The 22,649-nt window shown below is 35.1% G+C and overlaps 1 protein-coding gene across 5 annotated transcripts in view; it reads left to right on the top strand.

Annotated features, from left to right (window-relative positions):
• AKAP6 (A-kinase anchoring protein 6) overlaps window positions 1-22,649 on the top strand; it is a 281,727-nt gene that overhangs the window by 217,105 nt on the left and 41,973 nt on the right. For all 5 annotated transcript variants that reach the window (XM_061367603.1, XM_061367602.1, XM_061367601.1 and 2 more), the window contains 2 exons: window positions 12,714-12,860; window positions 16,291-16,515. In XM_061367603.1, coding sequence (XP_061223587.1) covers window positions 12,714-12,860; window positions 16,291-16,515 — 372 coding nt within the window. The remainder of the gene's footprint in view (window positions 1-12,713; window positions 12,861-16,290; window positions 16,516-22,649) is intronic.

The following is a 22,649-nucleotide window of genomic DNA, read 5'->3' as shown; positions in this document are numbered from 1 at the left end:
TAGGGCACATTTTATACAAATGGTAAGGTTAGATTATGACAATTTCTTGAACTTCAGATCTATGAATCAGCCCAAGTTTTGTCAGAGAATATTTTGGCAGAATGCCATTAGAGATGAGAAGCTTTCAGCTTTTACCATGCCAGCAAATAACAGTTCACCTTTAGCAGCAGCATAAATCCTTGAAAACAGACACCTGAAATCAGGGAAGTAGAAAGAAACGTAGAAAAGTTTCTGTCAAGAAAAACAAAAGTTACTTTTGTTTCTGTCTTGCTAGTTGTTCAGTAGACAAAATGAGTTCAGTGTCACTGTGTTCATGTATTCTTTTAAGGTAACTATTAGTGTTAGTTCCTACATGTTTGTAGAAATAAAGATTTATTGAGTTTAGAGCTGAGGTATTTTATAAAATGACTAAAATGTTTCATAAGTGCATTATTTTCAATCTATTTTGAAGCAAACAACATTAAGTAGTTCTGAGCTCAGACAATATATTCTGTTCGACAGGATGCTGAAGTGAATCTCAAAAGACTTGCGCTAACACATCAGAGATCATCCCTGAGACTGGGCACAACATCCATCTCTATTTCAGTTTCCCATTTTAAACTGAGGATAGTATTTCTTCACCTCACATGAGCATTGGAAGTCTGCAACTATTTGAAGCATAGGAATGACAAGCTTGAGCCTTCCTGTAAAAGACTGCATTAGGCAAACCCTCGCTGGCTGCCATTTAGAAAGAGGCTTAGTATCTCTTCTAGTCACAGCAGCTGTTGGAGATACAGGCTGGCTTTCAGCACGTCCTGGATTATCTAGGTTCCAACATTTCTGGACAGAACTGAAATTTACAGTAACATCTCACTCCACTACATTGCAGTGTAGCAGAGTACATATTTCTGTTCCTGGTGGTTCATGGTCACACTTCACATACTCCTCAGAAGTTACAAGGGTCTTACAGAATAAGCCCAATGCCACATGCAGGTGGTCTTTTCCCTTTTTCTTTTCCCATTATATGTGTGATGGTTCCCCCTCATTTTTATTGTTGTTTTGTCCATCTTAAATTATTTAAAAAATGAAGTATTCAGAAAGTCCATTTTTAGAAATGGACCCAGAATCTGATTTTCTAAGACCTCAAAGGTGAAAAAAAAAATTCATATGATTTATCATGTATGCTAGTTTGTAGAAGCAATGGCCACACTGATATAGTCCTTTAAATATCATTCAGCAAACATGGTGGTGTTGTTAAGTGTCCTAGAATTGAAATACACCTTGGAAGAACAACCTCCACCTTCAGGGTAGTCTGACTCTTGCCAGAGGAAGCTGCTTGGGCATGGCATTGTCCTGTTTCGATAACCAGTGAGGAAAAGAAAAAGCATCCGTGTTAAATACACATAGGTCAATCTGAGTGCTCTCAGTCTCAGATATTCTGAGGAAGGCTAGTTGTTAGTTCTTCCTGTTTACCCATCTTTCAATGCTTAGTTTGTTTCAGAGAGTATTGAGCTTCCTATCAATAAGGCAAAAAATGATCATTGCTGCTGTACATTTGCCATCGAAGATGTTAATACCATAAAAAAGGAAATATTTTCTTCCATGTTAAAATAATTCAATGACATTTGTGAGGTGCACAACTTCTTGCCAACTCTTCTAATTTAAAACATTATCTGTTTGAGGAAAACATATGTTAGAAATTTTTAATTCAGTGATAGTAAAGGCACTAATGAAATATGCATGTATGAATTTTGTATTGCATAAGTTTCCTCTTTCTTGAAATATGATTAAAAGCCTAACATCTGGATTATGTTTAAAAAGCTTGAATTTCCAGTTTTCAGAGAGATTCAATCTATTTTGACACTGTACACTTAGCCTGAACATTTTCAGCATGCTGTTAACATTACTTGCTATTGTAAAAAAAATAAGTTCAAGTTTAAAAAAGTTGGACTTTTCCTAATGCTAAAAATGTTTTCTGAAATAACCGTTTCTGCAGCATTCATACAGCCTTAGTTTAGGAACTGTCAGCAATCCCATTATAAATATGTTCTTGAAAGTGGTTTGTAGTTGATCATAAAAATAACTTATCTACTTGAGAGTATTTTTTCCTTTATTAAAATAGTACTATGCTTTTCCTAGATTAATATTAAAAATTAAATACTGAGTTCTTAAAAATTTATAAAATTCAGTATAAAAGGAGATTTGCCCATTGTTACCACGGATAATGGCATTGGGATGCCAGCTTTCTCCTTTCGTTGTAATAACTTCAATGTGTACTGGAAAAGTGAATAACTGTTATCTGCTGTGTCTCGTTAAGGGTTCAGGATATGTCTGTCCAGAGATGATAATAAATAGTTAACTATTTAACTTTTTTCTTTTTTAACATGTTTTAACAATAGTTGTGATGCAGTAAGCTATAATGGTATAGCTGTAAGAGGAATTATAGTGATTGCCAGTGTTTTAGATAGTCAGTGGAGATATTTTAGAACTCCTAGTGGACCTGCTGTGTGTGCCAACTTTGACATAACTCAAGGGGAATTATAAGGAACAAATCAAATAGCACATTATAAAAACTATTAGCTTTCACTTAATACAGTTCAGGATGTGCATTTAAAATAAAAATGACATTTTTTATTATAACTTTGGGTCAATTTGAGAAATCTGCTGTCAACACCCTTTCTAATCAGTACCTAGATGGGCCCTCAAACAGGTATAAGTTCTGTCATGAAGAAAAAAGTTCAAGTACTTTAAAGATCATATTGTTAACCTAGATACTACATGTAACAAGAACTCAGATCCACGTGTGCTGAGGTTGGAGACTGAAAAAGCTAGACACGGTCTGTGTGGTCTTGACTTAAGGTCACTCACCAGCCTGCAAAGATTGCAGGGCTACCACCACAGGCCAGGGATGATTTCCTTTTTCTCACAGTTTAAAAACTCTAGTAATTTGGATTACTAAAGCCACTGTGCTTTAAATGGTGGGTGTCCTGTTCTTTGTGGATTTTCCTGTCCTTTGGTGGAGACTTAGAGTTCTGCCTCTGTTGGTCTGAGGAACTTAGATTTCCATTTGGCTCTTTATGCAGTGGCAAGCCTCTTCTCCCATGAAACAGTATGGCAAATAGGTAAGAAGATCCAAAGCTATTCTGACCTTAAATATATCCCAGTAGGTTTTGATAGAAGAGAGGGTAATTTATTTGTCGATTTTCAGTCAAACTTCACTTATGGAAGGCTACTACTGACCATCCTTAGCATTCTGGCTGAGTAACAATGGAGTAAGGACTTCAGAAGAGCCAGTCTGTGAAAGATGTGCAAGAACATCCATTTCAAAATAGAATGATGCCTATAACACACAGCCTGACAATAGTCAGTGCATTTGGAATTAAATCTTTGTGTGGAGGAGTTTCAATTTTATGTTTCATGCATACTGCAAAAGTAGTCACAGCTTAGCAGAAGGGAGGCTAACAGATTGTAAATTACTTTCTATGATTATCTTCTTCAAAAAAAATCTCCATAATCTTACATTGTTGTATTTTATTTTGTAAAAATTTGAATGTAAAAATGTAGCTATACGAGATTTCAGAATATCCAGCAAAGGGTGGAGCTGCAACTCCACTTTTTTGTTTCCAGTCCAGTTTCCTTGCCATCAGATACATTTTCTGCTCTGTAATGGGCTAACAGCAGTCTATACAAGTATTTTTGGAATCTCCCTTACTCTGTAATTTTTCCTCAATAAATATACCTGAGCACTAACCCAAAGGTATAGTGGTTATTAATTCTGAAAGAGCACCATTTTAAAGTTATTTAATATCAATTATTCTCCAGGCAACTAAATAAATGTAAATTAAGCTAAATCCACAATATGTTAAGCATGTCCATTGGTTACATTTATATTGGGCTATACTAAAAGTCACACACCACACACACTGGTGGTGCAAGGGTATGAAAAATACCTCAGAGCTGTAACAGCACTGTAGCAAGCAGTGTAAGATGAATCTCAGCAATTCCTTCATATATCCGCCATGGATCCCAGTAAAACACATGGTTTATAAGCTCGATAGATTGTTATGATGTGAAATACTCCAACTCTGTGGCCTTACCGAAAATGTGCTATCCTGCATGGTGGGACTGTGTTCCACCATCATCTGCCAGTATTTGTAGATGGGTGGCAGTTTCTAGATCTATGGAATCACACGCGCCTAATACTGGACAACCCTTGCTATAGGAATTCAAACCATTGTATTTTGGTTATATGTTCTTAGAAATTTCATTATATTTAAAATCTGGTTAATAGTGTTGTAAATAACTGGTATTGCTACAAAATTGCATTCTGAAGGCAATGGGATTGAATTTCAACTCAAGTTGACACTCAATTAAAATTTCCATATATCTAGTGAATTAGCAAGTTCTTGGCTACTATATTAAGGTGGATGTCTTCCTGCTTAACTGAACACTGAGCAAGACAGGCAAAATGTGTAATAAAGCCAAATCAAGACTTAATATACCCACTCAGTTTTTTATTGTTTGTATCAAGCAGTAAGCTTGCAGCAGAACAAACTCAGGGATGTGGATTAAAAAATTTAAATAATCATTATCTTTAAAAAAAAAACTTCTATTTTTAGAGTAACAAAGCTTAAAAAAAAAAAAAAAAAGAGAGAGAGAGAGGGAGAAGCCCTTAAAACTTTGAACTGAATTACTGCCGCCAGCCAGTAGATCCATGGGGCTTGTTCGGCTAAAAGCCACAACAGACTTTGTAATGCAATGATGTAATCTTGGCTTTGTGTCATTTATATTCAACCTAAAAAAACAATTTTCCTGAATAGACAGGCTGACAACAATATTGTTCAGTGTTGGTTTTTATTTGGATTGTTTCCAAATGGTTCATATGCCTCCACAGCAACACCCTATGCCCGCCTAAGTTTTTACTTCAAATTCCAAATTTTCCCTTTTTTCCTTTCATTTTATTTTGCTTTTAAAGTCCCAGTTATGTTTGCGAAACTAACCAGCTCGGCCACAAAATTAGGATGTATCTTGCAGAGTGCATTCATTTTACTTTTTGCATATTTTTCCCGAGGTCATGTCAAGGTTAGTTTGAATTCCATCCTACATTAAGACTTCTTTCACAGCTATTTAGCTCTGCAGCCTACTCCCCGCTGGGGTCTGCCCCTTGGGCACGTCAAAGCTTCAGACCTGACAAATCACACACAGATGAAGCTGTACAGTTTTTTAAACAGTTTCATCAGTAACGTGGGTTTTTTTTTTCTTCCTTTACACTATACTTTCTTTTTTTTTTTTTTCCACTGGAGTTTATTCTCTGAATTGCAATATCCTGACGACTGATTTCCATATGGAAAATTCCCTTGCTCAGGCGAGTTGTAAAATAGAAATGGTGTTGTACAGTACGTGCCACTCACAGCCTCCCTGAAATTGAAAGTACTGCAGATCCTCTTAATTAGTAACAAGTTATAGCTCCTTGTCTAATAACTGTAATCGTATTGTTAACATCTATTTGCACAGAAAAGCCTAAAACTATAAAAGCTGATAAATATTCAGAATTTATAGTCCATATTGCGAACCCGTTAGTTATCCAGGAGAGCTGTTAGTTGTTCACAGGAATAAACTGTCATCCTTTGGATTATTCAGATGAGTAAATGTTCATCGGTGTCAAGAAATGATGCTGTGCTTCAGCAGCAATCCTTATGGGAGCTGGAAAATTTTAAGAAGGTGTATATGTGTATATATTTAATTAGCTTCACAACTATGTGCAGGGCTTTCACCACCTACATTCATGTGCAGATACACACACACACCCCCATGTATATATGGCTGCACAAAACCCCGTTGGGAGTGTATAATGCATCTTGCAGGTGAAAATACATTTTCTAAAATTCTTAGCTGTAGACTGCTATCGTTATTTTAGCATTTGGTGAAACTAATGGTGCAACACCATTTTCCCTTTAATTGATGAAGTTAAAATGCTTGGCTGCTAATGAGTGTATTAGCAAACAATATACCCTTAACAAGCTTAAGCAGCTCAGGATTTTAAAAAGCAGCTTACTGTCCTCCTCATTTTTATAAGACAAAATGTACTGCCTTCTACAAATTGCTTGATCGACTGATGAAGTACTATAATTATAGTTGTATTGCAGTTTTGACAAAGCCACAATAACAGATTGTAGTTTAGTCTGCACTCTAGGCACACAACTCTTTGCATTACAAAACCCAGTTTTACTGGTCTAATTCTTGCTGAGAACAAAAGGCACCTGGAGATGTTAACTATATACTAAAAGAAAACTTGGAATCTAGGAAATAATAATATTGAAGCATGACTTTTCTTCTCACAGTTAGTTCATTGGGAATGGTATCTAATGAAGAGTTGTCTAAAGGCTTGCTTGTTTGGAACTAATTAAAGACAGATATCCTAAATAGAAAAAGGATCATGGGAATTACATTAGGTGTCTGGAGACTTGTTATTCTTTTGGTACTCTGAGCAGCTTGTGGAAGTTGTTAGGAATTCAAGAAATAAAGCAAGCTAATAAAAAGTTCTATTTTTCTGGTTATTGGCCAACTATTGTATTTTTGTTTGCAATAAGATTTGTGCCAACAGGCTAGGGGCTTGAATAAAACATTTAAACATTTGTGCATTAACACATTATGGTGAAAAGAGAGTCTTGTGCTTTCACTCAGTGAATTTCAGCCTTCAATTAATGTGAAAGCACTACAATGCCTATGCAACTTCTCTTGCCTAGTGGTGCACCATTTATCATTGCAGTTTTACATTGACCTTGACACCCACTTCATTAGAATAAAGATTGTCTACCATTTAGGTTACATTGTTCCTCTGCACAGAGACCCCATGCAAATTTCTGTTCAGATAGAAGAGCTGTGAGCCTGTCAGAGGTCATCTGCATTAAATGATTGCAGCTATTTTCCAACTGCTTCTTTTCATTCTACTCAATTCAGGCTAGGAGGATCAATCAAGCCCTCTGCCTGAAACAGTGGGACTGCTGGGAATATAACTGTTTTTGGTAGTAGTGGATATGCCCTAAACAGTATTAAATATTTAATATAAATTCATTAAAGGGCATACAAAGTCTTCAAAAAGATATTACATTTATAGTGAAATTTAGAGGGTTGGGATCACCCTTCTAAAAAAAAAAAATAAATAAAAAAAATACCCACAAAAAACGCAGAACAATGGGTACCAACTGCATAATTTTTTAATGTAGGAAAAATTGAGTCATGAAGTTATGTAATATTTCTTTTAATGTGTTTATTTCTCTAGCTGCCACAGAAAGGAATGCATAGCAGAAGTGTAATCCGCATTTGCTACTTTCTGAAACAAAAACTCAAGGTGTCTGTAGGGGCTTAAAACAAAAGTGCCAAGATTTGTTTTGTTTTACAGGCATGCACCCATACACACATGCACTCACACAAATACATATTGTGCTATTGTGCTTATTTGTAGGGGAAGAAAGCAAATGGAAATAAGTTAGCACTCTCCTTGAGTTTTCTGAGTGATATAATTGGAATTAAATTATTAATGGGAGATACTTAAAAAAGATTGTTTTATGATCTTCTATTAGAGAATTTGCAATTCATTTTAATATTTGTAGTTTGATTTATATCAAAGATAATGCAATCTATGTCCAATTAACAATACATAGCCAATGTAATATGATTTCCAGATCATGCAAATGGAATAAACTAGAAGAGGAAAAACTGATTCTTAACCTCAGATGTAATTTGCTGTGTGAGTTCTGGCAATTTTAAATGACATTGCACTTTTTAATTTTTCCAAAGGCTCAGCAGCAAATTTGTCCCAATCAAGAAAACCTATTATTAATTTACAAGGACAATTGTAGGAGTCTTTATAATTTCCCTGTGCAATTATTTGCCATAAATTACTAATAGTGAAATACATAAAGTTTGCAAGAAACAGCAACTGCTATTTATCTGGACAGATCAATCAGCCTGGACCTTGAATGTTGTCCAGAGGTTCTAGTGCTATTGACAGTGTAAGAAATATAACCAAGTTTCTGGATGGTTTCTAAAGTGTTTCACACTGATAACACCAAAAAGGTAGAAGCATTAAGAGCTATTGTGAAGTGTAGGCTGGCCTCTAGCAGATTCCTTCACTTTGCTTGTATACAGCTGAGCTTTGGACCCTGGATTTTGGAATAAAAAGACTCTTTGTTCATCACTGAATGGCATTAGGCATGGGCTTCCTAAGGGGCCACCATGAAGCCTAGCATGAGGAGTGCAAACATTATCCAGAAAGCAAAGTGAGAATGTGTGTGAAGGCGTGATGGACAAATATTGCTATATGTGCATTGCTATATGTTTATGTCTATTTATGTTGAATATTTGGTGAATTGCTTGCAGAGTGTCCTTTACTCAGTTTTATGCATGCAGTTAGTATATTTTGCAAATGTGTGCCAACGCTGATGATGCTTGCACATACAGACACTGAACATGTGTGTGCATGTATTCATGTCTGCAGCACTGCAAAACCCCCCAGAGGCAAGTTTTTTATATTTAAAGATCCAAACCAGGTAAAACTCAAATTGCTGGTCACTCAGTTCTGATCTCAGTTGTATATTATACAGTGCTATTTGACTGAAGATACTTTGTTAGTGTGTGAATGATGGAATGCAGGACATCTACAAATAGCACACCCTTATTCCAATAATGGAGAAAGTTCACTGGCTTAATTCTTCTGTACTTTGTAGCCATAGCTCCACTGTGTGTTCAGTATGTCTAGTCTCTTTTCACTATAACCAACAGAAGCACCATACAAAAGTCTTACAATAGATGTCTTAATCTCTCTGTGTGCTTTTAGAGAATTATTTTGAATTCCATCGTGCAGGCTTTCTTTTTTTTTCTTTTCTGAAGTTTTATTACAACAACAGAATTCCCAGGGAGCTTTAGGGGGAAGGTTCGCATAATATTGCCCTAAAGTTTTGCTCAAGGGGTGGAATCCGCACCCCAATCCCGATCATCTTTTTGTGATGTTTCTCTTTCTGAAAGATGCAGTGCGCAATCTTACAGAGTTGTTAACTGTGTACAGATTTTTTTATTGTTTACCAGACAGTGCACATCTACAAACCTTTCATGATGATTTCTTTCTCTGACCTCTCAGTGACTAGGCATCTTGTTCCTTAACACTGAGGGAGGCTGAAAAATGCTTGAGTTGCTCAATGTGTGCCTTCTATACCAGTTTCAAAATGGCTTATTCTTCTGGTTTCCATGGTGACAATTAACACTGTTACAAGGCATTGTTCCAGTCTCCATTTGGGCAGAATTTTCGGGTGTGATTTTTCACACAAAAAATGTTTTATATAATTTTTTTAAAGAAAAAAGAAAAGAAAAAAAAAGGCACATTTTAGTATAGTGTAAAAAAAAAAAAAAAAGTGTCCAAGCATGCATGGATTTCTTAGAATATATTTATTAGGGGAAGTAAGGTTTTAACTTGCTTTGTTTTGGAATTCAACTTCTCATGGTTTAGATATTTTTACCAAACTCATTCACAGCTAAATACTACTGTCTTTTGTGTTTTTTTTTTTTAAATTCCACTATTTGTCCTTTGGGAAGTATTGATTGTATGCTGGTATTGAGTGTGAAGTAATAAAGAGACTAAATTCTTTAACTTACATAACAATGTTTTGGATTTCTTTTAAGTGGTTTCAAGAACACAAAATCAGCCATGCATGCCCACAGCTAATCATGCTGTAAATATTTTGCAGGATTTTCCAGTATGCTGTTGTTGTTCGGGTTTTTTCTCCAGTTTTTTAATATGGCAGGTGTTGTGAGAAATTACATATTACTCGTTTATTTCTTTTCGTGGCTGTTGCGAGCAACCTGTGACTAACTTCCTTAATTTCATTTTTGGCTATTAAACAGCAGTCTATATCATAACATCCACAGGCTGTCACAATGGAGCAGCCTTTGCTCACTTAAAGGTGAGGAAAGAACGAATCTAAAGATTAAATTATCTTCTCACCACAGGATTAAGTAGTCCTACCAGACTAGGGTTGTGCAGTACTGATAGAGCTGGTAGCTAATTTTTCCTAGCAACTCCTTAGAGTGTAGATGTTTAATGGATTAAAAAATAGCATTAGCAATAGCATCTCATGCTATCAGTTCTCAAACTGTACCTCCTGTACATTAAGTTCTTCCCCTAACTTAAAATACACACTGCATGTTAAATATCCAGGTGTGAAACAATACTGACTCTCAGTCACATACCAATACATCTAGTAATGAACTGAATTCTTTCATCTTTTACAGTTACAATATAATGCATTTTCTATCAATCAGCACTTTCATCATGCTTGTTTATACAGTAGGCTACATGGTGACAAAGACAGAGTAAGTGCATAAAATCTAGTTTATTTATTTTTTAATGTAATAACCTTTTATAACATCTGTCACACTATTTGGATTATGCTGCATTGAATCATTTTATCTAGTCCAAAATTAAATGAAACGTCTTCTGTTTCTATATTAACAAGAGCATTGTAGTTAGAAACATGCACTGTGTTTCATTTCTTTAGCAGTCCTGCAGTGTCCAGGAATATTCCCAGCCCCAGTCCTGGCAGCAGCAGCTGCCAGCCCAGAATAGGTGATGAGTGTTAACTAGCTGTGCCTGCATCAGTGTCACACAGCTAGAGGACTCCCTCAGTCTATTAATTCACTTGATAAAAGAAAGGGAGTCACACGAACTAGATTTCCTTGCCTGGCAAATTGGACTCTGGATTCGCCTTTATATTACATGTACTTATGGAAATAATTATGCAAATCCTTTTCAGCTATATCATCTTTAAATAGAAATCAGATTACATAAAGAAGATTGTAATCTCTTCCAGTAAGCATTCTATCTGAAAAGGCAATAATACAGCACCAAGAAGCATACTTGTTGAACATTTTAGTCCAATAAAATGGTGTTGCCTCTTGGCAGATCCAGTTCCCTAGTGCCAAGCCTGGTTGATAGCTACTGTTGTACGTTTCTAAAATGTTAGCCGCAGCACACCAAGTTGCTATAAGGCAAGTTCTTTATAAACAATTCCTTGTGTTTTACCATGCATATTCATGCAATTTTGGATACGCAGACACCTGATCAGTGTTCATTAATAATGAGAAATGGTTTAAATCACCTCATTTAAAACATTTGCTCTATGATCCACAAATGACTAATATTTGCTGAAGTTTACATAATACAAATGATGTGCATGTGTTGTGTAAATGAGAGATTAAAATATGAAACTAACAATATGCAAACATATGCAGGGAATGCTGAGGACCTGTTAGCTGAAACAGTGATTTCACACCTTTATTATTTTCTTTAGGCTGTCTCCAATTGTATTTTTGCTTTGTTTTCCTGCACAGCATGTTCTTGGATCTGGCAAAGGCACCCATGTTTTAAACATTCCTTCTTCTAGTTTAATTTTTTATACTTATCCCAGTTATTAGGATTTTCAGTATGAGCTGCTATTGCAATTTTCTTGGCTGAATTTAAAGCAAAGAAAGCTTAATGTTTAGAATGCAATTTGCTAATAGCTATGCATAATTTATGTATGTCTTGTAAACACTTTTTTAAGAATATGTGTGGAACTCTTCTTTCAGTAAAAGGTGCATTTTTGGCCATATCAGAAATTGTAATACTATGAGTGCTTTATGCGTAAGAAGGAGAAGAAATTAGTTTAACTATATGTAGATTATGTATTTGAGTGGATGCCTCTGTTACATTTTATTTTTTTATATGCTGTGCCAGTTAATAAAATATAATTCATCTTTATAGTAACTATTTAATACTTATACCAGTTTTCAGAGAATACAAGTTTTAAAGAGATTTATCTGTTGATGTGTCTGTAGATTAGAATACGTTTTTATAGAGTATATAAGTAATATACAGCTGAAATATTTAGAAAGTTGTATCATAGTCATTTTGAAAGAAGCTTCTGGTTTTATTCCGGTTTTCTTTGTCACCCCCCCCCCTTTTTTTTAACAATAACAGTGGAGGAAATAGAAGGTAATTTCAGCTTGAAGAAACTATTGGACTGTATGAGCACTGTGGCTGTTCTTGTTTGTGTACCTTTTCACTGTTCCTGTTGGTTGATGCAATAGAAATCAAGTTACTGATATTGTGTTGTAAAGGAGTTGTGTCTAGTTGTTTTTCTAAGGTGGAACTCTCACATTTTCATGTGTAATAGCATTTCAGGCTGCTATATGAGACAGAATCCACAATGAGAGAGAGAAGAAATAAACTGTACAGGAAACATAATTATGAAACTATTTCCTTGATTTTTTGGGGGAAGGTGCTTGTGGGTTTTTTTGTTTTGGCTTGGGGTTTTCTTTTTTCTTTTAATGGACACACTCAGCGTTACTTGCTGAAGTAGCATATTTGAAAAATAAGATACATTTGACTTGAATGAGACAAAGGCAGATCAAGCTTCAGAGTGTTAGTGAATACTACTGCACAGGCAAATACTGTGAGTGAATATTACTATATATAATCAATCGCTAACTGCCTGGATAGATACGTCACCCAGAAGGCTACGTGCTTGGTACTTAAATCTCTTAAGATGTGTCATGAAAAGGTTTATGCTTAAAAAAAATAAAAATTAAAAAATGACATAGTGAGCATGATCATAACTGGACACACAGAATTAAAGTTTATTTTTATATAAAGAAAACACTTTGCAGTGGCTAATATTATCTGTTTCTTTTCATTTTAGAGATACAATGTAGAAATGTCAATCAGGCACCTGAAAAAGATGGAACTGCTTAGTAAGGTTGAAGCTCTGAAGAAAAGTGGTGTTTTACTACCAAGTGATCTCCTTGAAAAAGTGGATTCAATTAATGAAAAATGGGAACTGCTTGCGGTATTTGCATTTTTATTACTGTTTGTAGGTTATGTGTACATTTTTGTGTGTTGAAGTGCGCTGTCTGTCTGATTTCTAATTTGAGGCACAAATATCTCTCTCTTTCAATTCACCACGTACATTTCAAACAAGCTACTCATGCTATTATAAGAACTCCATAGTATTTTCCTCTTCTGTTGATTTTTCTTTTATTCCATGCTTGTCTCCTGTCTGACTTTAATAATTTTAGTTCTTTAATACATAAAAAATGTAAGTAAAATATGCCATGTATTATGGGTATGAACCAAGTCAACTATAATGCAGTATATCTGATATACACTGACTGTCATGCTTGAGTGAATGTTAATAGAATTTATTCTGAAGTTACATGTTAGAGACATCTACTGTTTAACTATTTAGTATACCTTTAAGATGAAAAGTGGGGTTGTCACTGCATATTTCAGGTCACACTGATGGCTCAAAAACAAATATACAGATTCACAACAAATCTGAGTACCTGAAGCTAAGAATACAGTCTACGTTTCATGCTGCTGTATTCAGCTCACTTTTGACAAAAGCCAAAAAAGTTTCATGTAATTCATTTCACGCTATGATAGGCTGGGTCTCAGCCAAAGAGTGAGATACAAGAATCTGGAAAAAAAAGCAATATAGTGATTCTGTTACCCAGAGACCAGTGATGGCACTGTGCAGGAGACAGTATTGTCCTATTGTTGTAAAACAGCTGAGAGTGAGAGAGGTCAAACTATATATTTTTCCATCCACTTCTCTCCTTAATTGCCTTCACTTCAAATCAAGGGTAAGATATATTTATAAATTACTTTAAATGATTAATTATAGATGTGTGATATTAGCAATAGAGTTACATTGCATAATTTTGCACGCTATTATCTTAGTTTAAAAAAAATCTAATATATTACAAGTAAGCTATATATGCAACCTGCCGACAGCATTTTAATTACTGACTTGTGTCACTTTAGTTTCTTTGGTAGTGCATTAGCATTTTTAGAAGGTGGGGCTTTTTTGGTTCAGCATGGTTATTTCTAATCACTAGAGTCTCTAAATATGCAAATTGTTAACAAAGTTGCCTTATTATTAGTGATCTTATTACTTTTTAATTTTAATCTTCAGCATCAGCACAAATATTTTAAAACTATTGAAACATTAATAAATTTAATGATAAAATGGAACTTATTAACCTATTCTTTTACATCTGGTCATGACAACTCATATTTTAAAAGTAATTTCAGTTTTAGGCCTTACATTTGTGATTTGCAATGTATTTAATCAGGTTAAGTCAGTGGCACTGATTAGAGGTGGTGGGACTTAAAACTATAAGTAACTGATCATAAGTCTAAAAATCTAGAAACTGTGTCAAAAAAAAAAAAAAAAAAAGCCCTCCACTTCCCAGTATGTTAAAATGAAAACATACCTCTGGATTAAATTTTGCTATTAATTTCAACATTTACAGAAAATAAAATATCACTATAACAGTTTTCCTGCTAAATGCAATTTCATGAATAGTAAGCAGAGTTTGATGGAGTTTTGTTTAATTTAATAAAAACCTCTGCAGAAACTAACAGCACTAGGCATACTGTTTTAATTGGCATGATTACATTTTAATTGGCATGAAAAAAATTAAAGACAAGGATTTTAACTTCTAACAATGGTAAAATAGAGGGATATGGTTTTTAATATTACTTTCATCTAAGGTGAACAGTGTGGAATGGAAATACATTAGAATGAAATGTCAGTGGTGCGTACAGTTTAATCTGTGAAATTTTGTCCCCTGTGCTGAATATTACTCTGTCTCAATTGCATATTAAACAACCCTATCAAGGCACGCATTGGCATCTGCTGTGCTGACACAAATTGTGAATTAAATGAAATTGATGTCCTCTGTCGTATATTTATGAAGACGGACCATTCTCTGAAGTATTCTGTTTATGAAGAATTTATGATTGCAAACTGTTCCAGAACAAAAAAGTGGCAATAAATTCTTTTTTGTGACCCTACCCTCCAAGGGCATTGATTTCACCTCCTGCTGCTACTTTTGTTACAGCATAAAAACAATAGCTAGCTCTGGATTCCACCGAGGGTCTTCAAATTATCAATATTTGCACCATGAAAATAGAAGGATGTTGCCAAGAAAACATGCCTGTTATGATCTCCTGAAGATGTTATTTACAGAATATCACATAATAGATTAATGTCTGCTGGTCTATATTTTTTTTCTGTTTTAAAGCTTATTTTTTGGAAGCTAACTTCATTGTTATAAATTATATTCCAGTAACTTTCTAAAGCATGTATTTTCATCAGACAGCCATACTAGGTCACCTAAAAATGTATTTTCATGTTACAACAATTAACCACTGCTAATTATCAGTTTAAAAGGTTATTGGATGTGATTGTCAGTGTATATTCAATATTCTGCTATCAGTAACACAGATCTAGTGCTTATAATAAGTGTCAGTCTGACAGCCTCTTATAGGTCAGATAAAATACTGCTTGGCATAGAAAAAGCAGGCAACAGCATATCTCCCTTGTGATGTTAAAAGATTGCCTTTCAAAATACTGAAAAGGAAGGTAACTTTCTATCCCTAGCCTCTTCAGAATATTCATTATGCTCTCAGCGTCCACTATCAAAGTGTTATTCAGTGGTTCTTTTATTAGAAATACTACTTTGAAAAGCTGTAGTAAATTAGTTTCATTAGTGATTAGAGGTGAATGTTTATTTTGGTCCATTATTTTTAAAGTGGATGCTTAACATGGAGAACTTAAATCTGAATTTAGTTGCCTAAATAATTGGCCTGATGTTCAGGCAAATTGGGGCTCTGCAGTTTCTAGCTTACTGGCTTCTGAATGAGTTCATCCACTTTTAAAAGCAAACCAGCTGTTTTGTGATGTAACTGCTCCTGTATACAACCTCAGGGCTGCAAGTTTGAAAGCTATGACTTGATAGTTCATACCTCAAAAAAATAACTCAGTATTTCAGTGTTTCCCCAAAAAACCTAGATGGTACCTTGGATAAGAGTTTGATGAACTCAGTGCTTGTCATAGTTTCTGTTGCTTCCTAGAAGCAACTCTCATGGTCATAAGCATCTAAAGTTATGGGCAAATTCTGGAGAGTAACTGCCTTACAAAGTTATGTACCATTTTGTCTTCTCTGTCTATAGTTGCTCTTAATAAACATTGATTTATCATGCTCCCATCAAAGTCAGTGACCCAGAGAGAACAGCATGAGTCAGAAACAAGGGTACAGAAATGAAATTGATTGAAACAAGGAAACAAAGAATGAAATTGATTGATATTAATAGTAATTATTTAAAACCCCACATCTCCAGTCATCTAACAGATGCTTCTTGTTGCACATTAACCTGTATATATTTTGGTGCATAAGACTAATCTATGTTTTCTTTATCTGATGCATTAGAAAACCCTAGGAGAGAAGATCCAAGACACAATGGTAGGGCACAGTGGGTTAGGTCCACGTGACCTGCTCTCGCCTGAAAGCGGCAGCCTGGTAAGGCAGCTGGAGGTCAGGATCAAAGAGCTGAAAGGGTGGCTGAGAGATACAGAGCTTTTCATCTTCAATTCCTGTCTGAGACAAGAAAATGAAGGAACAATGAATGCTGAGAAACAACTGCAATATTTTAAGGTAATAAAAACCCCATAGTTTTCATAGAGAGACTCCTCTTTATGGAAGGATAAAATATTTATCTTATACATAATATAATGCAATGCATGTACATATGTAATCATATTCATATGTTCACCTTCATTTATGTGCTATGTGTTCATTTGTGTAGATTTTATTGAATCTTTAAAATAACATTTTTTCCTAATACTTTGAGCAGAAAAGTGTGTTAGAGGGCTAATCACACCATAATTGAAAAGCAACAGTATTCTTTCATTCTAGTTCACTATAAAGCTGAGTTTTGTAATGAAAACCTTCAGTCTGAATTTCACTCCCTACATCAGTTAAATTAATTAATGTGCTGTGTGACCATGAGTTTAATACCCACTTTCTTTGAACATATGAGTCAAGAATAGCCTATTTGAGGTTCACTTTTAGAGACATAAATTTAGCATACATGAGAAAATATTCAAAGTTGTGGTGAATAGATATGTGGAAAAAAGACATATACACTGTGAGATTTGCATTAATCTAGGCCACATCTTAAGCCTATGCCTGAAGATTTATGGAGAAGAGGGAAAAGAATTGTAGTCACAATACTAAATTCTGATGGATAAGCTCCTTCGACTGAAGGCCAGCATTCAGATTTGTGACTATTAATGGAGGTTGCATGTTTTGTTCCATTCCCCGGAAGTAGCAGGACTGTTTAGGAAAGAGGGCTATTAAGTTAGCAAACGAACCTGGTAAAACCATGTGATTTTCCTCTGTTCATAGCTATAACTTCTAAATAAACTGTCACCTGAGTCATCATTGCAGGTGCTTTACTCTGCAAGTGACTTTTGACCAAAGAATAAGAAAGGAATCTTAGTCATTGAGCTTTAGAGGTATAAAGAGGTTTTCCTCTTCTATTAGTATATCAGGGTGCCTAGGGCAGCAAAATTCTTAAGTGGATGGACTATTTATTAAATACTCACCTCAAAGGGCAAGTTGCAAGCACTTTTAACCATGTTTTTTTCTACAAGCATTCAAGAAAACAATGGCAGAAAAATTACTGTCTTCCCAATCTGTCATTCTTTAATTCTTTCTTCTCAAATCATGAGGATTTGAGAGAAAGTTGTGTCAATATAGATAAAGTTGGTGTTGTTTTTTTTCAGGTTCCTGAGCATGTCTATTTGACTGCAATTTTAAATTATGACATCTGGGTTTGGTTTTGGGGCTTTTTGTTTTTTGATGATTTGTGGTCTTCTGCTAATGGGGAAACAATCATGCTGATTCCATTTTTTCCTATAAACATACTTCAAAGCTGATGATACTAAAGTACTGTTGATAGACCTGAAGAACTTCACAACTGTGATCCACGTTTTCTATAGGAAATGCTGGATGCTTTTTACTTATGCGGAAAATTATGGCATTTATTTAAGTGCATAACTATGGATTAAAAAATCTAATTTCAGACAAACTTGTTTTTAAAATATATGTTTATGTATATATGAACATAAATGCCATAGAAATGTTACTTACATATTTAGAATGTGCATAAATATCTCAAATGAAATCTATTAATATATATGACATGATGTCATGCCAAGAGCTCCCAAGATGTTAAACTGCATAGTACCACCCACCATGATGTAACCAGAGTATTTCATTACTCGGTTGATTATCTATTAATTACATAAATAATACATTAATTATTTTCAAAATGGTAACCATTAGAGTATAAAAAATAATTATCTATCAAATATGGTGAGAGCACATCGCTTTGTCATATATATTAAACCATCTTTGTCTCATTAAATCTGAAATCCACTCTAAGTAAGTTTTCCATTCTTCACTGATCTCCTGGGGAAGTGTATAAAAGAGAAAATGGATATAATTAACAATACTGCAATGTATAATACATATATTTGAGAAAGAACATTTAGAACATTTTGAAAAACATTAGCTATGCCACTAGTAGGAAACCTGCTGGGGTTTAGTTTGACTTACTTTCCACTTAAGAGTTTAATCTTATTACTGCTTTCACTGTGGTAAGTGAATCGTTGTTTCTTAATGGAAGTGTATTGCGCTGCACCATCCCAATTATACACATAGCAACCATACACAGTGAAACATTTTTTAATAAAATAAACTCAATAGTGCCATTGATGTTCATACCATAATGTTATGTTTTAAATTACACTTATGCCTTAGGAAAAACAGTTATTCCATTTTTCAGGTGCTTTACTTTCATTTTGCAATTTGAGGATGAATTGAATGTATGGTTCACATGCAGTTGGGTGGGACCCATGACGAGAATAATGTGGTGAGAAGAGGGATTGTTAAATTCACGAGTAGGAAATTATTTTGAATTCTTTGTTTTCTTTCATAAAAGAAATCATACTGTATTAATTTGAGTTTTCTTTTTATTAAAGAATGTGATAATGCATTGCCTTTCTTTTGGGATATTGCTGTGTAATAATAATACTTAGCATTTCTATAGTACTATCCAGTCAATGAGCTGTACATGCTGTACAAACGTTAATGAACTAAGCCCCGCTAAACCTTTAAGGTAGGTATTATTATCCTTTTAAAAATGCGGGAAATAAAATGCACAGAGATTAAGTGACTTTTCCAGGTTTTCACAGAAGGTTGTGTTAGTATAGAGCTAACACACGGAAGGGTGTGTTAGTATAGAACCCTGCTACAGTGACCCTAATCTTTGTCACTAACCACAAGGCAGCCCTTCCTTCCTTCATCTAAGTTACTTCTCAGTATATTCCATTTTCACATGTGATTAAAAGAGACTGCTTCCTTGCATTTACCATTGTTTCTTGTTTATATTTGAAATTCAAATCCTGCTGAGTATGTGTGGCTGAGGTTTTCTCCATTGTTATTATCATATTTCGGTATTGTAATTACTAGAATATTTTTAGTTAAGGTCATTACCCGGCTTATGTAAGGTCCAATTTTTCTTGGTTTTGTGGAAACTATGTGGTATACTTTGGTCAGCCCAGGGATCTCTGGGCAACACAACATGCACCTCATCTGCATAGCCAATTTGTTACTCATTCCATCAGTATTTAGTACCCCTGGCTGCCTAAAAAGTTATGAAAGAGAGGCACAAAGTTTGCTCCAGTCTGTAGTGACACTTGCTGGCCATTCCCCAGCAGCATTAAGTGAGCTTCCAAGTGTAGCCTAACCTGGTTGCCTGTCTAGGGGGAGAAAGAGTGAATACATGTTGCTCAGCTGTAAAGGGGGCAGTGCGAGTCTCTTACCCCTGATTTGTTTTCTTCTGTTGCAAGACAGAAAAAAACCCATGAATCTGGACTAAGAAAATCAAGAGACTTACTTTAATGAGATCTTCATAACTACAAATATATGTTTATTTATTCAACCTTTTTATTTCTGTCTGTGTTTTGAGTCCCTCGAATTCCTATTTTCTAGCTTTTCACAAAAACAATGAGGACCAGGACTAGAAACATACTTTTTAAATGAAATACAAGATTATCAGGTAAACACATAATTCTAGCAGCTGAGGGACCTGATGTCATGGGACTAATAGTAGGCACAACTGATTTCCTAACCTAATGATGTATGGCAATTTTGTGGGTCAGGAGAGATTTGGAGCAGGAAAGAACAAGGGGCAATAATAAAAAGAATTCACATTCTTTCATGAAAGTTTTAGTAAATTTCAGTTGAATAAGGTTTAGCCAGAAAGTTGTGTGCCTGTTGGCTTGTAAGTAGAAGCGTTCTGCCACATTTGCTTTTATGTGTCTGGGACTTCAAAAAGCAAGCTTTTTTCTTAGGAAAATGCTCTACGAAAGACTGCAAGGGAGCCTAAATAATTAGTTATATATTTCCATCACTTGTGGTCAATATTGAGAAATGACCCAACAGCATCAAAAAAGGTGTTACGGCTTTGGCTCACAGACCAGCTACTCAAGAGCAAGTTTAGATTTTTAAGTATCTCTTCATCTGAGAATCCCTTCTCAATCATGTACAAGTGGGACCATCTCTGTTGCTTTCAGTAGCAAGATTTATAAAGGATCCTCTTCTCCTTCCCCTTCAAACTTGGAGAGGGAACAGGGTTTTCCTGTACAGACCAGGATTTTAGCAGAGGTTTTCTGCTAAATGGAGTTCTTTGTCAACAAAGAAATGGCATTTCACATACTTTTTCTGATCTGTTCTTATATGAAGCAATAAGCAACATGTTATATATATTGTCATACCTGTTTCCTGAATCTGTGTATGGGCCTTTAAAACAGAGAGACCTGAATTTCAGCAGTACTGAAAGCTTGTGGTTCTCATTGACTTCAGTCAGTGTATTCATTAAAGAAATCAGACTGCTTATTTGTACCAAGAAATGTTGAAAATGGTTTCTCATTTAATATTTCTGAAAGTCAATGGTCTATCGAATTCCATAGCTACTAGTACTTGTAGCCATTTGTTTGCCTTGTAAACAGTATAAATTATCAGATGCTTGTAACTATTTCTAATGAGCAGACTCAGAAGTGTGTGCTTTCATCTTCCACTGAATTTGTGACTGAGCCTACTAGATGATGCAATGTCATTAAAAAAAAAAGAAGTCTTTTTCATCTCTAATTTCTCCAACAGCCAGAGCAACTGAATTTTCTGATTAAACCATATAGGTTGCATTGGTAATTAATAATCAGTCCGTTGATCAGTGCTTGTGATGCTTTTCGTTTTAACTGAAAAGTTTGCATAAGAGTCAGCACTGTACATCACAAACAGTTCAATTTAATTCTATCAAATAAAAAAAAAACCAAAAAAAAACAGTTTGGGAGTATATAAGATTATGGCCAAACTGAAATCAAACAAAAGTGTTAATTTTGAGTAACAGTTTGGAGACTTATAGATTTGAGAAAAGTTCTGGCTGTTCCAGGTGCCAGGAATCGCTTTCACTACTGCATTTTGGATCCTTTACAATTTTTGGAATGATGTTCATGGCAGAGCTGCAATCAAAGAATTACAGAAAGTCAATATGCGTGTAAAAAAAGTATCCAAAACAGTTTCTAATAGAAAGTCCAAAAGAACTCAAGCAGGTTTTAATCCTTTTTATACCCCTAGGATTATACAGAAAAAAATAATCATTTTAATAAATTTTTCAAAAAGAAAGAGCCCTGAGTTTTTTTTCACAGATGAAGAAATGTTTATCTAATTTTTGTTTGGATTAAATTTTAACAAGCAGGAAGGCCTACAGTATTAAATCTTATGACAAAAGAGGTAGGATTCCAAAGTCAAATGTAGCCTGATGCCACTTACAATGGTTTGAAGAAAACACAGACTGAATTTACATGACCCACCAACCTAAAGCAGCAGCTCTGTAGACCACTTAAATAAGAAGCCATCTCTTTACCAGTGATACATACTTTTTTTCAAAAATATGAGGGTTTGGCCTTAGTACAATATATGGTTTTATAGCTCTAATTTGATTTTAATATACTCAAATATCAATGCTCAGTACTACATATACACACACAGAAAGAGCACTCAAATACTATACTGAAATGTATTTCAAATTTTAATTTAATATGCTTATTGCTTCCTGAAAGAAAGTTCAGTTTGTGTTTCAATAAGCTCCATCTTTTTGGGGCAACACTAATACAATTTATAGTTCTCATTTGCAGAACCATAGAATACTCAGAGTTGGAAAGGACCTTAAGATCATCTAGTTCCAGCTCCCCTGCCGTGGGCAGGGACACCTCTCACTAAACCATGCCACCCCAGGCTCTGTCCAACCTGGCCTTGAACACAGCCAGGGATGGAGCATTCACAACTTCCTTGGGCAACCATTCCAGTGCCTCACCACCCTCACAGTAAAGAATTTCTTCCTTATATCTGATCTAAACTTCCCCTGTTTAAGTTTGAACCCATTACCCCTTGTCCTATCACTACAGTCCCTAAAGAAGAGTCCCTCCCCAGCATCCCTATATGCCCCCTTCAGATACTGGAAGGCTGCTATGAGGTCTCCACGCAGCCTTCTCTTCTCCAGGCTGAACAGCCCCAACTTTCTCTGCCTATCTTCATACAGGAGGTGCTCCCGTCCCCTGATCATCCTTGTGGCCCTCCTCTGGACTTTTATTATTTAGGACCAAGTATCCCTATTATTAAATATCCCTATTATTAGGACTAAATATCCCATCTGAGATAGC

This window comes from Neopsephotus bourkii, unplaced genomic scaffold (assembly GCF_033783945.1).
Source record: "Neopsephotus bourkii isolate Nb327-2 ecotype Australia unplaced genomic scaffold, CSIRO-AGI_Nbou_v1 NB_1388, whole genome shotgun sequence".
Taxonomy (NCBI): Eukaryota; Metazoa; Chordata; class Aves; order Psittaciformes; family Psittacidae; genus Neopsephotus; species Neopsephotus bourkii.
Note: the sequence above shows the minus strand (reverse complement) of the source record. Positions and strands in the feature narration are given on the sequence as shown.